At 48.7% G+C, this 16,901-nt stretch overlaps 1 protein-coding gene across 4 annotated transcripts in view; it reads right to left on the bottom strand.

Moving 5' to 3' along the window:
* SLC44A3 (solute carrier family 44 member 3) overlaps nucleotides 1-16,901 on the bottom strand; it is a 76,710-nt gene that overhangs the window by 29,070 nt on the left and 30,739 nt on the right. For all 4 annotated transcript variants that reach the window (XM_058659343.1, XM_058659349.1, XM_058659328.1 and 1 more), the window contains exons 10-11: nucleotides 8,888-9,053; nucleotides 353-509 (exon numbers count right to left, since the gene is read on the bottom strand). In XM_058659343.1, coding sequence (XP_058515326.1) covers nucleotides 353-509; nucleotides 8,888-9,053 — 323 coding nt within the window. The remainder of the gene's footprint in view (nucleotides 1-352; nucleotides 510-8,887; nucleotides 9,054-16,901) is intronic.

Genomic DNA, 16,901 nt, shown 5'->3' with positions numbered 1-16,901 from the left:
AGCACCTATTTTCGTACTTCAAAGAAAAAAAATGTCCACAGAAGCTTACTTCAATTTCACTGTAAGCATCCATGCCATTCGTTCTGCGTTTAAATAGGAAAGAAAACCAATTAACTCAGAACCACCCCCACTCCATGCCACCTCTACCACCAGGATGTTGCACACCCAACAAAGAAGACCAGAAACAAAACATGGGATGGGAGAAGCTTTGCGGGTGATGGGTAGGACCTGAGGGTGCATGTCCACCACCACAGGACACCCTCCTGCCCTAGCGCTTACTTTATTTTTCCATCATGAACTTTTTATGCCACCCAAACAGCCACTGGGACTGCAGACCAGGGCACTGCCTTACCTTCTCTCTCAGAGTGTTGGAAATGCACAGGACAACGGTTCTTGGAATCCTTAGCACAGTGATTAAAAATGACCCTTTGACGACCGTCCCTTGGTGGTAGCAGAAAAGAATGGAGAGAGACGAGAGGATCGGATGATCGGGAGGCTCATTTTTGTTTCTGAGAATTGGAAAAAGAATTGTTTTAAAAACACTATTTAAAAGGCAACCAAAATCTATATAAAAATTGTTGATTTGCTAACAGCTTTCTTGTTTTTAATTTTTTAAAGATGTATTTATTTTATTTGAGAGGTAGATTCACAGAGAGGAGAGACAGAGATTGTTCATTTACTGGTTTACTCCCCAAGTGGCCACAATGGCTGGAGCTGGGCAGGTCTGAAGCCAGAACCTTCTTTCACGTCTCCCATGTGGGTGCAGGCATCCAAGGACTTGAGCAATTCTGCGTTGCTTTCCCAGATCATAAGCAGGGAGCTGGATGGTAAGTGGCACAGCCAGGACTCACACTGGCATCCATATGGAATATGGGATGCTGGCAATGCAGGTGGAGGCTTAGCCTATTCTAGCATTGAATCAGTGTCTCCCGATCTCTTTTCTTTTTTCCCTTCTTTTCTTTTCTTTCCTTCCTTCCTTCCTTCCTTCCTTCCTTCCTTCCTTCCTTCCTTCCTTCCTTCCTTCCTTCTTTCTTTCTTCTTTAAAGATTTATTTATTTTTATTACAAAGGCAAATCTACAGAGAGAAGATCTTCCATCTGCTGGTTTATTCCCCAAGTGGTTGCCTCAGCCGGAGTTGAGCCAGTCTGAAGCCAGAAGCCAGGAACTTCTTCTAGGTCTTGCACATGGGTACGGGGTCACAAGGTTTTCGGTCATCCTCCTCTGTTTTCCCAGGCCACAAGTAGGGAGTTGGATGGGAAATGGAGCAGGTGGTACACAAACCGGCAGCACTTGAAGGAGGATTAGCCAATCAAGACATCGTGTTGGGCCCCCTTGTTCTTAATTTTTATTGATTTATGTTTACCTTGTTTGTAAGGCAGAGAGTGAGTCAGTGAGAAAGAGAGATCTTCCACCCACTTGTTCACTCTCCAAATACCTGCAACAATCAAGGCTGCATGAGGCTAAAGCCAGGAGCCCAGACATCTGTCTAGGTCTCCCGTGGTGGCAGGGACTCAGGTACTCAAGACCAGGGTGCACATTGGCAAGAAACTGGATTAGAAGTGGAACAGTGGGAACTGGAACGAGGCACTCTTGACATCAGGTTAGGCTCATGCTCTGGCCTGTTTGAGGAATGAGCCACCAAATGGAAGGTCTCTCCCTTTCATTCTTTCTGAATCTGCCTTTCAAATAAAAAAAAAAGACATTTTGACTTGAGGTCTTTTGCACCAAATATCTACTCCACTAACAATTGCCATGTACTAGCAATTTACAAAGCAATGATATAGTTGGCAATAGTTTTATGTCCCTTCATGGCTAAGATTAAATTATTATCTCAGAATAATTTAATTATTTTCAGTGGTTTTTCAAGGAGGCAAATATAGGACAGAAAAAAGGATGTACATATATACACACACTAAGGAGTTAAACAAATTTCACTCTTTAAAATATCTTCAACCAACCCTTGAGTTCAATTTTAGACATTGGGTTAGACCACAATGTCCAAGGCTTAAGCTACACAGGAGCACATGTAAATATTGCTGGCATTAGCTCGATGATTAACATCATTGCCAGATCACATGCCCAGGCTCAGCAGCCAGAGCAGTAACATGAGCTCAGGCTCGGAGGGAAGAGACAGAAAGCCCGGTGTGTTTTGGCCTCTGTACAGCTCTAGGCTCCTGAAACCCAGCTGATTTCTCTGCTGCCCTGTAAAGGTCACTTCAGCGTGAATCATTTACAGGACTTGTCATGACGTAGCTCTCAAAAATGTGTACAAATTAGTTTTACAGGCTGGAGGGGGAAAAAAGTAAAAAGGGACAGAATTGGCACAGCCTTTGCCTTACCCAAGACCTGATGGATAAAGCAAGGGAGGAAGAGGAGCAGGAGGGCTGGTGCGACCCTTGGGTGACCCTTCCAGTCCCTGCTGATGCCAGTCCTTGACAACGGGGCCCTTTCCCAGAAGGGACTTCAAAGATTCCAAGTAAAGCTTGGTTTCTGCATAATAGATTTTTCTACCACTTAGTCTGGTTGCTAATAAGTCACTATGACTCAAGAGTTTGACAACAGCCTAGGTTTAGAGGGAGGGAAAGGGAATACGGCCAGAAATGTTTCACGAGTTGGCAAGGGCTGCATCCTGCTGTTCCTGAAATCAGCTAGGAGGAAGATGAGAACGTGGAAGTGGTATTGGGAGCCAAAGAACTGCAGACCTGCCGTCCCCAGAAAGGGTGATATGAGTTTCAACCCACTCCCAAGTGTGTTCAAAATAGGAAGCCAAAGAGGCCACAGCAGACAAAGAGTCGTCTGAAACTGGTCAGCTAGAGGAGTGTAGGCCAGGAAAATCGAACACAGTTTTCCTTTTCCTCATCTCTTTTTGTTTTCTTTTTGAAGAAAAAAATAATAATCAGCTTTTCCATTATGGAGATTAATGTGCCTTAGAACCTCTTACGGTGCTCAAGAGAGCTTGCTGGGGGAAGGAGTTAGCCCTTGCTTTCCATCTGCTAAGGGAATCAATGACTTCTGGGCCCCCATGGAGAGAGGTCTTGGGGATTTCAATTCCAGCTACTGAGGATGGGAGCCGGCACCCACTTTCCGAAATGGTTGCACTGTGATGAGATGAACCATGTCAGGGGGATGCGTGTGAGTGTGGCCTCAACTTCATCAGTGTGTAACATATCCTGGTTATGACTCCAGGCTCAGTGAGGCGTGTCTGGAAGAAGATGCAGAGATTCTAGAAGCTGGATGAACAAGGGAACTTCAAACAAAGGCCCTTTCAATCCAAGCCAAAGCTAAGTAAGTGGAAGACCCTTCAGGTACCATCTTCTCAGCTCTTTCAAACACTCCCAGGCAGCATCATCTTGTCATCCCTTGCCTGCTACAAAGCAACTGGTGCCCTCAGCTCTGTCCCCCACCCACCAGCAACATCCACCTGTAGGAATAGGTGTAGCCAGTGAGGTGTAAAATGCTACCCATCTCTGTATGTCACCGTATTTTGAAAATTAGTCTAGGGGCTGGCATTGCAGTGTTGAGCAAATCACTGATGAGTCTATTGGAAGGCTGGCAGTCAGACATATTCAAGGGTCTCCTGGGAGTTAGGAGGACAGAGCTCCGTCCGACTGGGCCACATCCACCTGCTCTGGGGGGCAGTGGTAGGAAGGCAGACTCAGGCAATGTAAAGCCTCATCTGACTCCAGGACGTACTCACAAAACTCAACTCCCCTCTCTTCTGAGAGTTGGGGCCGCCTGACTGCAATAATGCCTGATGCTGTGCAATGGAGCCAGATCCTCAGAATGCCAATCTCATTGGCCCAAGTTATCAGACAAGGGTTTAATGGTCCACCTATTCAGGTTTGATTATACCTTTGGTCATGGTACACGGGTACTATTTTGTAACTTTCAGTGCCCTTGGACAACACAGCATAAAGCAGAGCTTTGGCTCCAGTTAGAGCCAGCTTAGTGTTCAGAAAACAACTCTCCTGGCACTATTGAGTTTTTGCAATGAGGCTTTTGAACCAACCTGGCTGCACAGGCTGGTGGCCTCCAATGTGTAGCTGGGTGAGAGTCGGGGAGAACTTCCAGGGCCCTTCAAAGGCCATGTCCCTTTCTTGATTTTCTCTCAGTAAAATCTCTGCATGATGGGGCAGGGGAGTTGTAAAGTTCATCTCTGCCAATCCTAGAGACGATGGGACTTATCTATGGTATAAAGAACAGATTCTTTTGCTGTCTGTGGAACTCTTGTTCAGGTGGGGAAATGCATTCGTCTCCATCCAAATCCCTTGCTTAGGCTCTGCTATGAAGCTGCTTCCTCTCTTCCTCCTTAGCAGATCCAGAACAGCTGGAATCCATCTTTTGTGTATTCGAAAATGATGATGAAGTCATGCCTTAAGTGTCCCTTCTATGAGTTAAATGGCTCTAGTTCCTTCTTACCACTCGCCTAACAGCACCGTGATGGCACTCAGTTGACAACGGCTCTTCAAGTAAATGGCTCTAAAAGGTACATTTTGCAGGCTGCCCGTAGCCTGGCACTTGCACGGCCTGTAGACAAGTTCTCCAGCCTTCTTTGAGCTTAGGTGAATGACAAAGACAAATGCTTTCTGGCTATGATTCACCCGCATCCCGTGTGCTGGCGAGGACATGGTATTAAAGAATTGTGAACTCTGAGATAAGAAAAAACCCGAGGTTTCAAATTTAGACAGGAAGCCAAAAAGAAAGCAGAACTTGATAAAAAATGAAATATTCATGCTAAAAATATCCATGTGCTTTATTTTAAATTAATTTATTTTTAAGATCAAAGAAGTAGACAAAGTATTTTCAAATGCCAGACTTAACCCATGTGGAAGACCCGGATGAAGCTCCTGGCTCTTGGCTTCCACCTGGCACACTCCTAGCTGTTGCGGCCAATTGGGGAGTGAATCGACATTTGGAAGATCTCTATCTCTGTAGCTCTGTCAAATAAATAACCTTTCTCTCTCTTTTCTTAAGCCCAGGCTTAATAGAAAAATTCAGCAGTTTTTTTCCTCCATCCTCAATTCTCTCTCCCTGTGGAGTTTATCTAAGCAGTTTCTTCTGGAACTTGCTCCACACTGCACAGTTACATGTTCTGAGGGCTATGTCTTAATTTTTCAGTTTCAGATAGGTTACTGTCTCCGAACTATGGAAGATTTGGGTATCCTTTTTCTATACCATCAAAACCACTTCCCTCCTCCACACACTCATTCACCCATCCTCCCTTCTCCCCAATATAATTAAAGTCAAGATTTTCATTAATGCTTGGTATTTACATCATGAGTACAAAAGTAACGTGCATGGTGAATAATATTCACACCTCATCCAAGCAACTTTTTCCTTTCCTGCGCAACGTTCCTTTTTTTTCCTGGTGCTGATAATTATTCCCCACTTGCCCACTTGATTTTCTGTGGGCATCCCCACAGGTTCACCAAGGTGTAGATCTCTTCTCAACCCATTCGAGCCCATTCAGTCTATTCTCCATTTCTTTGTCTCTTCAAGGTGTCACCGCTCCTGGGATTCACTGCGTCTTGCACCTGCTGCACAGCTACCTCTTTGGGAATTCCCTTCTCTCATGCCTGGGCTGCCACCCATTTTCTGAAACTCAGATTTTCCTCCCTGGCTTCCTGACGCGTTTCAGTGGAGAACATTCTTCCTAGACAGGACGTAGAGTGAGATTTTTAGGGTACTGTGTGTGTATGAATGTGACTCTTCTTTCTCCTTGACTGGCATTAGGAAAAGGTTTAAAATCTTACACTGGAAGCATCTTTAACCAGAACTGTGCCAGCCTTGCTTGGCTGTCTCCCTTCTGCAGAGCTGCTGCTGTTCAACTTCACATCCTATTCTGGTTCCTGACCCTTTACAATCTTTTTCTTTCCCACTCCTTCCTTTAAAAAGCTTCTGGAATCTTCCCTTTATTCCTGTTCTACAACCCTGGGAAATTTTCTATGATAATTCTCTCTCTGTTTAATAACAACAACAACAATATTTTTCCTGTTATTTCTGGAACTCATGTTAGTCAGAAGTTGGATTTCCTAAATTTATCCTCTTTGTATTCTTTCTGTTTTGTTTTTTAAAATCTCTTTTTGTTTGAGCTTCCAGCAAAGTTCAACTTCATATATATAAAGTTTAATAAAAAATTCACTCCTACAGTTGTAGTTTTAATTCTTAATGCGTTTTTTTGGCTCTCTCATTCTTTTTTGGAGAGTGGAGTCTTAACTTACATGTACTAATTCTTCACACAGTATGCCTTTATTTTATTATTGTATATTGTGTATGGTTTTGTTCATGTTGTGTATGGTTTTGTTCATGTTGTATATGGTTTTGACATCCTGCATCATGTCTATTTTCCCAATTCCTTTTGCTTTAGTTGCCCATTTTGATCTCTTCCTTCTTTATATGTTTCATAGTCAACAGTTTCCAGTCCCAGCTTCAAAGTGAGGGCTACAGGGTGACGTGGAAGCCCTGGATGAGTGGGCTGCTTGCTGCTCACTGGGTCTTACTCTGCAGTTCAGGGGGAGCTTGTTTCTCTGGGGGGTCTCTGCAGGACAGTATCTGTAGGTCTCTGCTTTGGCAGCGTCCTCAGTGGGGAAGTCTCTGGTCTCTAGCTAAGAGCTCTCTGCCCCCAGCGCTGAGCTGCACAGTGTGAGTTAGGAGCAGGGTCCTCTAGACTCAGCACTTAAACCTTCCCTTATACTGCCCACTTTCAGCACACAGCCTGGCCCTTGCCCCTTCTGGGTCATGCACCCCAAGTCTAGACCCTCTTCTGGCTTACAGGTCGAGGGTGAGCAAGGTTCCCATCCTCCGCTGTGTATGAGGAGAAGGGAGAAAGGAGGAGGGGTGGATGTTAAGCTTACTCTTGGAAGTTCATTCATTCCTTGAATTTCTGGGCCTTGCGGGGATTTGGTGGCTCAGAGCAACCTTGTGCCACTGCATGCAGCCAACACAGGCAGGCCTCCAGGGTTGGCCAAGCATCTGCCTTCAGTTGACAGTTGCCTTCAGCCCTTCCCATGGCCCTCAAGCTTCTTGCCTGTTGCTGATGCGGCTATCACCGCTCTAGTGCATGCTTCCCTTTTCATCCTTTAGTGATTTGGGAGATGGGAATGAGAGGAGTACGTTTCAGACAGGAGAAGGCATTAGGAGATAAATGCATATGCATGAATGTGCTTCTGGTGGGTGTGATGGCTCAGTTGGTAATCCTCTCTTTATAAGCATCAGGATCCCATAGGGGCATGTTTGTACCCTGGTTGTTCCACTTCCCATCCAGCTCCCTGCTTGTGGCCTGGGAAAGCAGTGAAGGACGGCCCAAAGCCTTGGGACCCTGCACCCGTGTGGGAGACCTGGGGGAAGCTCCTTGTTCCTGGCTTTGGATTGGCTCAGCTTTGGCAGTTGGGGTCACTTGAAGAGTGAAAAAGCGGATGGAAGTTTTTTCTCTCCTTCTCTGTAAATCTGCCTTGCCAATAAAAAAAGAATAAATCTCTTAAATAAATGAATAAAATTTTGAAAATTTTAAAAATGCATATGCTTCTCAGGAACTCCAAACCAAATACCCCCATTGAAAATACTTCAGTTGTGGGCCCGGCGGTGTGGCCTAGCAGCTAAAGTCCTTGCCTTGAACGCCCCGGGATCCCATATGGGCGCCGGTTCTAATCCCGGCAGCTCCACTTCCCCTCCAGCTCCCTGCTTGTGGCCTGGGAAAGCAGTCGAGGACGGCCCAAAGCTTTGGGACCCTGCACCCGCGTGGGAGACCCGGAAGAGGTTCCTGTCTCCTGGCTTCGGCTCGGCGTGCACTGGCCGTTGCGACGCACTTGGGGAGTGAATCATCGGACGGAAGATCTTTCTCTCTGTCTCTCCTCTCTGTATATCTGACTTTGTAATAAAATGAATAAATCTTTAAAAAAAAAAAAAAGAAAATACTTCAGTTGTAATTCTAAGAAAATACCTTAAACACATTCCACCTGCTGGCCAGTTGGGGAGAGGAATTTTTGCTTCCCTTCTAATGAGCAAGCAAAAGTGCATCTTCCACTTCCCACGGCTTTGAGGTCCTCAATGCCAAGGGCAAGAGCTGCTTGGTGGATTGCCAGGGTCTCTAAGGACTAGGCCTTCACACAGCAGGACTATGTGAAACATCCCCCCGCCCCCGTGCCCTTGATGGCCAGGGATAACTGCTCCCAAGCATGAATCATCATGGACTGACTGTTTCACCCCATGAAAACTGTTTATCTATTCATTTGAACCAAGAGGATGATCTGCCCTGCGGGGAGTCAGCTTCCTGTCTCAAGGCCAACCCTGTCATTGCCCTGGTCCTGCTAGGCCTGTCGGTGGAGGCGGTGAGTCCCATGCAGAAGAGGCAAAGGGTGTGTGTGTGTGTGTGTGTGTGCATGTGTGTGTGCATGTGCGTGTATGTGTGTGTGCTCACTTCCATGAGGTAATGGAGTGTGAACACAGCAGTAGGTCATCGATTCACTAGTGCTTAGCTATAGAGACACGGAGTGTATTTTACAGTACCACAGAATATCTTCATGATTTAAAACATTCTCCTGATTTTACTCCAGACAAGAGTCTCACACAACATAGGCCAGGATTTGCTTTTTTGTTTGTTTTTTCAACTCTGACGTTAAGAAGACTGAACATGTCTCGGAGAATTCGGCCTTTTCTTTCAGGCGTGTCTCCATTCCAAGCAACATGACCACTTCCCTCTTTGCCTTCTTCATTCTCTTGGAAGTGGGACAGATTGGAGATGGGACTTTTCTTCTTACCACCCAGTGATCACCCAGCCTAAATCATAATCTCATCTGTGATTCGTATCAATTTCCTTAAAGGATCAGGTCAAAGATCATACTCAAGTACCACATAAAGCAATCCAAAACAGCAGAAATGCCAAACTCACCTGTTGAAGTAAGAAGTGACCACAGCTCCCGCGATGGTCATCTGCTGGCATGCCAGGATGAATTCACTTGTCCACAGGAGGCCCACCAGGTGGTACCACCACATGAGCCGGATGCCTGCCAGGGGCTCATAGTCTACCCGGCCACCTTCAGTAACCCGGGCAGTCCCTAAAGTTTCAAACACAAGCATGCTTTCCATCACTTTCTTCACACTTGGCCTTTAGCATAACATGAAAGCCAGATGTAAAAAAGGCTGAACCTCCCAACGGCATTTACCGGCTCCATTGTCTCCAAAGCAAAAACTAAAGATTGGTAACACACATTCAAGATGTGGCATGACAGTCATTACAGTGACTGCTGGGCCGACAACGTGCAGGAACTTCTTAAACAAGTGCTCCAATTTTCACCCCACTTTCTAGGTGTGCAACCCGAGGTTGGCAAGGGTCAAGTCACGTTGCTGAAGTCTCGCTGCTTCGGACTGGCAGAAGGATGAGGCTGACCCCAAACCTGTGGTTTGCGAAACCGACTGAGCTCACTTCACTGATGAAACCCTACAAAGCCATTAGGAAGACTCAGAGCCCCACGTGGGAGCGTATTCCTCTTAACTATGTAAACAATACTTAAAGGAAAATAAAAAGATTTTATAAAGCCATTAGGAAGGACTGTGTTATGGAGAACACATCACCAAAATATTACGCTTGAAATAAACAAGGATCGTCTCTTTCTCAAAGGATTTTACTCAGATTTCACGTCAAAAGCAAACTCTTTGAGCAATTGTATAACTTCTTAGTTTCAAATCTCACCTAACCCCTTCCCAGAACGTGTTACTTGGCCTTTTAGGTCCTCCTTCCTGGCAGGGAGTGGAATGAGATGACAGAATGCGCTCGGGATAGGGGCCTAGTGCAGAACATCACTCCCCGAGCGCTAACGGTGACGGTGACAACTGGTGTCGCAGGAGCACAGGCGGGGAAGCCGCTCCGACAGGGCTGAGCACTCTCACGGCCACGCCCGCCCGGCTTGCCCTCACTGAGGAGCAGCAGCTCTGCCGAGACTGGTTCCTCAACCGGCATTTGGTTTTCAGATGTCCTCCCACTATAGTCAACTTTTTTTTTTAAGATTTATTTACTTTTATTGGAAAAGAAGATTTACAGAGAGAAGGAGAGACAGAGACAAGGATCTTCCTTCCTTTGGTTCACTCCCCAAGTGACCGCAACAGCTGGAACTGAGCCACTCCAAAGCCAGGAGCTAGGAGCTTCTTCCGGTTCTTCCACACGGGCACAGGGTCCCAAGGCTTTGGGCCATCCTCTGCTGCTTTCCCAGGCCACAAACAGAGAGCTGGAACGGAAGTGGAGCAGCTGGGACACAAACCAGCACCCCTATGGGATCCCGGTGCTTTATAAGGGATTTTTAGTCAATATTCAGTCGAGTGAGCTATCATGCTGGGCCTGAGTTTGCTTTTTTTTAAAAGAAGTTTTTTATTTATACTCTCTTCAGACAGAGACACAGAGATGGATAAAGATCTTCCATCTTGTGGGTCACTTTACTAAATTCCTGCTCGGGTAGGGCTGGGTCAGGCTGAAGCCAGGAGATGGGAAGGTAACCTGGGTGTCCCACTGGGAGGCAGAGATCCAAGCACAGAGCCATTAGGCTCTGCCTCCTGGGATACACATTAGCAGGAAGCTGGAAGTGGAGGTGAAGGTAGGACCTGAACCCACGCACTCCAACACAGAATATGTGAGTTGCCTCCTGCATCCAGGCCCTCTCCCCTGTGCCATGAGGATTGCCAATAAACCACTGCAAGGGAGAAGGCAGGCACTTTGGCGTTGGTGATGGCTACAACCTCAATAAGATTTAAAGATGGTTTCCTGTTTCCTACGGTAGGTATAAATTGTCTCTGGGTTCGTTATGAATGTTTGTTTGAGACGTTCACAACAGGATCTGTGCACAAGGTTAAGGGCCAGGATCCTTATGCTATAGACCAAACTTGGTCCCACCGATGAAGACTCGTCCTCTTTGCTTATGCGTTCTGTCCTGCTGAATAAAAGCCACACTGTTGGAAAGAGTGGGATGGGGGTGGGGGTGGGGGTGGGGACAGCACTGTGGTGTACTGAGTTGGGCTGCCACCTGCAGTGCCGGCATCCAGATGGATGCTGGTTCAAGTCCTGGCTACTCCACTTCTGATCCAGCTCCTTGCCGAGACTCCTGGGAATGTATCAGAAGATGGCCCTGGTGTTTGGGTCCCTGCACCCATGTAGGTGACCTGGGAAAAGTTCCTGGTCCCTGGCTATGGCCTGGTCAGCCCCAGCCATGATAGCCACTTGGAGAATGAACCATCAGGTGGAAGATCTTTCTTCCTCTCTCTGCAACTGCCCTGCCAAATAACATAAATCCATTTAAAAAGCAAATCAGCTTGACTTATGTTAAAGAGAGGGTAACAGGTGACTGAACAAGGGGCTCACCTGGGCTTGAAAGCCATCTCTACCTCGGTAAGGCAGGGACGAATACCCGTGCTTCTGCTGAAACATTCCCAGAGTAGCTGGGCAGGCCCTCGCGGTGGGGATGCAGGTGCTGCGGGTTTGCCGACTGTGAAATGCAGGCACGCTCAGGGCTGGAGAACGCATGCTTCCTTCTCCAGAGCCCATTCGTACGGCTTTGCAAGAGCAAGTTTACAGTGCCACACAGGTCAGGGAACCTCTCCACAGGGCAGGAGCAGTATTTCCTCCAGAAAATCCCACGGCTAGGACACAGGCTGTGGAGAGTACTGGGCAGGGTATGTGTGTGTGTGTGTGTGTGTGTGTGTGTGTGTATGTGACATCCCCTAAGGATGCCCGTGTTGTCTGTGTGTGTGACATCCCCTAAGGAGACCCGTGTTGTCTGTGTGTGTGTGTGTGACATCCCGTAAGGATGCCCGTGTTGTCTGGGTGTGTGTGTGTGTGACATCCCCTAAGGATGCCCGTGTTGTCTGGGGGTGTATGTGACATCCCCTAAGGATGCCCGTGTTGTCTGGGGGTGTGTGACATCCCGTAAGGATGCCCGTGTCGTCTGGGGGTGTGTGACATCCCGTAAGGATGCCCATGTTGTCTGTGTGTGTGTGTGTGTGTGACATCCCCTAAGGATGCCCGTGTTGTCTGTGTGTGTGACATCCCCTAAGGAGACCCGTGTTGTCTGGGTGTGTGTGTGTGACATCCCGTAAGGATGCCCGTGTTGTCTGGGGGTGTGTGACATCCCGTAAGGATGACCGTGTTGTCTGGGGGTGTGTGTGTGTGACATCCCCTAAGGATGCCCGTGTTGTCTGGGGGTGTGTGTGTGTGTCGCGTCCCTAAGGATGCCCGTGTTGTCTACCACACAGTCCCACGCACCTCAGCCGCACACCCTGGAGGTCACAGGCGGCAAGCAGAGTAGGTGAGGTGCTGAGTCAAGACCGACCCAGGCCTTGAAACCTTTGCCCCTCCCTCCCCACCACTAAAGAACAAAACCTATCAGCTTTGATTCTGCAGCGCTGCTTTGGATCGTCTTTATCAAAACCATCTCCAGAGCAGGTGTTTGGCGCAGCGGTGAAGATCTGCCTGAGAACCCACACCCAATATTGGAGTGTCTGTGTTTGGGTTTCTGGCTTCCTGCTAATGCGCATGCTGGGAGGCAGTGGGTAGTGGCCCCCGGGGAGGCGGGCCCCTGGTGCTCCTGTGGGACAGGAGTGCCAGGCTCCTGGTTTTGGCTTGGCCCACTCTGGCTGTGGTGGACATGTCTGTCACTGCCTTTCCAATAAATAAAAGTGTTTAAGTTTTCTATTTATTCAGGACAATTTTTTGAGGCTGTTGATAGACTTCTCCCTATGGCTGTGTTTCCCCCACACGATGCTTGGATGCACAGTTTGGACCAGATGCTTCTCTATGGGGGTGGGGCTGTGTTAAGCAGCAGGTCTCACTTCTACCCTAGGGCTTCCCTCCCCTCCCCATTTACAATGGTCCCAAATGCCTCCAGATCCTGCCAGATGCCACCTGCAGGGCAAAACTGCTCTTTAAGAACTATTGCTTCCTGCAAATCACCTAAAGGAATCAGGAACTCCAGCTTCAGGGTGAAACCATGAAATGAAATTCAGCCTGGAGTCCATGTGTGCAGAACCGCAGGGTGGGTGGGGCAGACATGCTTAGGTACACGACTGCCCTCTCCTGGACGGTTGTGTCAGTGCGGGCAAGAGCACCCTCTGAAACCGCCCTTTGCTTTGTTGCCATGCAGGGACCCAGCTACAGCTATCACGAAGGGTAGCTAACGGGTGTCAAAAGAAATCGGACTATTGATACAGACCAAATTAAATGGTTCTCTGGCACGGGTGGTCGTAAGGGCTCTCAGCTTGGTTCCAGGCTCAGCTTTGGTATGTGCCGTAAGCAATCTGGGCCACACTTTCCCTGTGGCACTTTTAAGGTAGGCGGGACCACCCTGGGGTAGTGACTGCAGCTCCGGCTTTGAGCATCACATAGGTTGTGATGGTTATCACTGTACTGTCTCAACTTCAGGCAAACCGCAGGCTTTTACTTTTTTAAATATCTTGTTTCTTTAAAAATTTTTAAAGTGCCTGTATTTGAAATGCCGGGACACAGAGAGATACAGACAGGTGGAAGAGGGAAGAAGAGAGATAGATACACAGATACACACGCAGAGAGAGAGTGACAGAGTTGCTAGCTTACTCGCCAAATGCTTGTTCCAGCCAGGCATGAGTGAGACTAAAGCCAGAAGTTCAGTCTCATATGGCTGACAGAGACCTGATCACGCAAGCCACCACCTGCCTCCTCCCACGGTACCCAGAGCAAGATGCTGGCTCTAATGTGGAATAGGAACTTGACTCCAACTGGCATATTAACTGATGTGCCACAATGTATGCCCCTGCCCAGTTTTAAATTTGATTGCTTTTTTTTTTTTTTAAAGATTTTTACCTATTTATTTGAAGGTGGACAGACAAGGAAAGAGACTTCTCATTTACCGATTTACTCCAAAATAACCTACAACATCCAGAGCTGAGCTGGGCCGGGTTGGGCTGAAGCCAGGAGACTAGAACTCAGTCTGGGTCTCACCCACGGGTGCGAACCATCACCTGCTGACTCCAAAGGTGCCCACGCGTGGGAAGCTAGAGGTTGGCACTGAGCATCCAATCCAGGCACACCAAGGCAGGGTGCAGGTGTTTATCGACTCCAGCTGTCAATCTCACCTCTTCTCCAAAACTGCTCTGCCTCCCCTCCAGCTTTCTAAACGCAGCCCTTAGATCTTGCTCGACTCCGCAGCAGCACTTGACACACGGGATGATCTAAATTCCCTTGAATCCAGCACACCAGGCTCTTTCTCCTCCTTCCCGGGCCCACATTCTGTCCATCTCCCTTGCTGGTTCTTCCTCTTCTCCGGGGCATCTGGACACCTACGTGCCTCAATGCACCAGCTTTGGATTTCTCCCCTTCACTAGCCACATTCATCCTCCACCTGTGGTTTTAAATTACTATTCAGATGCACGAAAATGCCTAAATGTGCACCTGTAGTTTGGACTCTGCCCCGTTCTCAACTTCAGACTCATACCTCAGTGCCCGTGGGTGTCTACAAGGCATCTCAATGAACACGGCCAAAACCTCAGGTTCCGGTCTACCCCGAAAACTCAGCTCAACTTCATGCCTTGCCTCAGCTGATGGCCACCATGTGCAGTTGCTCAGGACAGCAAACCTCAGAGCCACTGCCACCTCCCCCAACACGTCAGGAGACCCCACAACCTCACAGTAGACACGACCAGTCACACCACTTCACCATGATGACCCTATTTGGGTCACTACAACCATTTCCTCCCTGACCACTGTGATCAAGCCGGAAGCCAGGTCATGTTTCTGTTCTGTTTAAAATCCTGATAAGATTCCCCACAGCAGATGAGGAGTCAAAGTTCCTCTGAAGGCCAGTAAGCCCTGGGATCTTGACACCATGCCCTCCCACACCAGCCTGCTCAGTTGGCCAGGCTTCCGTGCCAATCCCTCCACCTGTGACGTTTATGCCCCCTTGGCTCAGGCATCAGCCCTCATCTTCAAACTTTTGGCCAGGTATCACCTTATCAATGAGGCCCTCATCACCCAACTTAAAACTGTACTCCTGGACCTGGTGCGATGGCTCAGTGGCTCAATCCTTGTCTTGCCTGGATCTCATACGAGCACTGGTTCATATCCTGGCTGTTCGGTTTCCCTTCCAGCTCCCTGCCTGTGGCCTGGGAAAGCAGCAGAGGATGGCCCAAAGCCTTGGGACCCTGCACCCATGTGGGAGACCAGGAAGGACCTCCTGGCTCCTGGCTTTGGACTGGCTCAGCTCCAGCCATTGTGGCCACCTAGGGAGTGAACCAGTGAATGGAAGATCTTTCTGCTCTCCTCTCTGTAAATCTTCTTTTCCAATAAAATAAATAAATCTTAAAAACAAAAAACAATGCTGCCCCATGCATTTCCTAGTATGTATCTCTGCTTTATTTTTCTCCACTTATTAACTTTCACACTACCATCGAGTTCCCTGCTTTCTTTAATGTCCATCTCTCTCCACCTTCCCAAACAGAAACAGCTTCATGTCTTGCATCTGACAGGGTCTGGTATGCAGTAAATGTCAGATAAACATTTGTTGGGTGAATGGGTGATAAACCCCATCAGAGATCTACAGACAGCTTAGCTGAGTTCTTTCTCAGCAGCACCCAAGCTGCCTGGAGGAGAGGCGCCACGTGGCTGCTGGGAACCCTGCGTGTTATCAGCATGCCTTACAGCAAGGCGGACTGGAGCTAAGGTAATGCAAGCTTCATCACCACTGGCAGTTTCTTAAGGCAGCCAGGCCAGCTGGTTAAGATGACTTTCCACAGGAAGCAGACCCAATGTGAAGGGGTTCGACTTTCTAGCACATTCCGTGTGTTTCTTTGGGTCTCTGTCAGCTGACAGGTCACAGGATCCTGTTGCCCCCAACCCCCAGGCTGCACTCTGCCCCGACCCCCACCGCCATGGTGTCTGTATCTCCCAGTGGGACTGGTTTCTGCCCTGGAGGAATGAGGCTTTGGGGTAAAGAGGAAAAAGGCACCCACAGACAGACCTTCAACACCCACGGTACTGGTGTGGATTCCTTCCCCGAGCCTGTGCACCTGGCGCTCCTAGGGTGTGGCACACCGAGCCAGAAGGCACAGGGCGGAAACAACCGGCCCCCGCCTCCAGGGGCTCTGATTCTTGCGGCATGATGACAGAGTTGCTTTATTGTTCTTCATGGCGCTTGTCCCCAGGGACACACACTTACACATCACTTCTGTCACCACTCACTAGCATGTAAGGGAAATGGAGCACTGGGCCCGGGCTTGACTCAGCGCTGTATCCCGAGCACCCAGGGCACTCAGCAAGCCCAGTGCGCCACACCAAGTGGGCATAGAATACACGCCTGCTCCAAGAATGGAGCACACACACAACCCTGCAGGGCCGACATACCTAAGCGCACCTCAGAAATAGAAAACAAATTTGGCCCAAAGCACCATGTTTCAGGGGCAGGCATCTGGCCCACTGCTGGTTAGGATGCCCATGCCCCACACCAGAATGCCTGGGTTTGATGCTCCACTTCAGGTCCTGATTCCCACTTCCTGCTCATTGCCTACCTGGGGGGCGGGGCAGCAGTGATGGCCCCCATAGCTGAGCCCTGGCCACCCACGTAGGAGACCTGGGTCGAGCTGCTGGCACCTGCGGAGTGAGCCAACCGACCAGAGTGCTCTCTGGGTTTCTCTCTGCCTCTCGAGTAGAAATCTCACACCTGAAGCAGATCTTGGAGAATGAGTAACTTGTGAAGCCGTGTGGGACACAGAGCTGGGACGGGAGTTGGGAAGGGGCTTCTGGAAGGAGACCACAGCGGGAGCCATGGCACAGAAGTGCAGATGAGCACTGCCCTGTCCTTTGCACCTGCCAGACTGACCCTGAACTCCTGAAGAGCAGGAGCTGTTTCCAATCTCTCCCGTGCAGTCTCCCTTCACTCTCCTCCTGGGGCAGG

Source organism: Ochotona princeps, chromosome 2 (genome assembly GCF_030435755.1).
Source record: "Ochotona princeps isolate mOchPri1 chromosome 2, mOchPri1.hap1, whole genome shotgun sequence".
NCBI classification, from domain to species: domain Eukaryota; kingdom Metazoa; phylum Chordata; class Mammalia; order Lagomorpha; family Ochotonidae; genus Ochotona; species Ochotona princeps.
The sequence above is the reverse complement of the archived record's forward strand: the minus strand, read 5'-3'. Positions and strand labels throughout refer to the sequence as shown.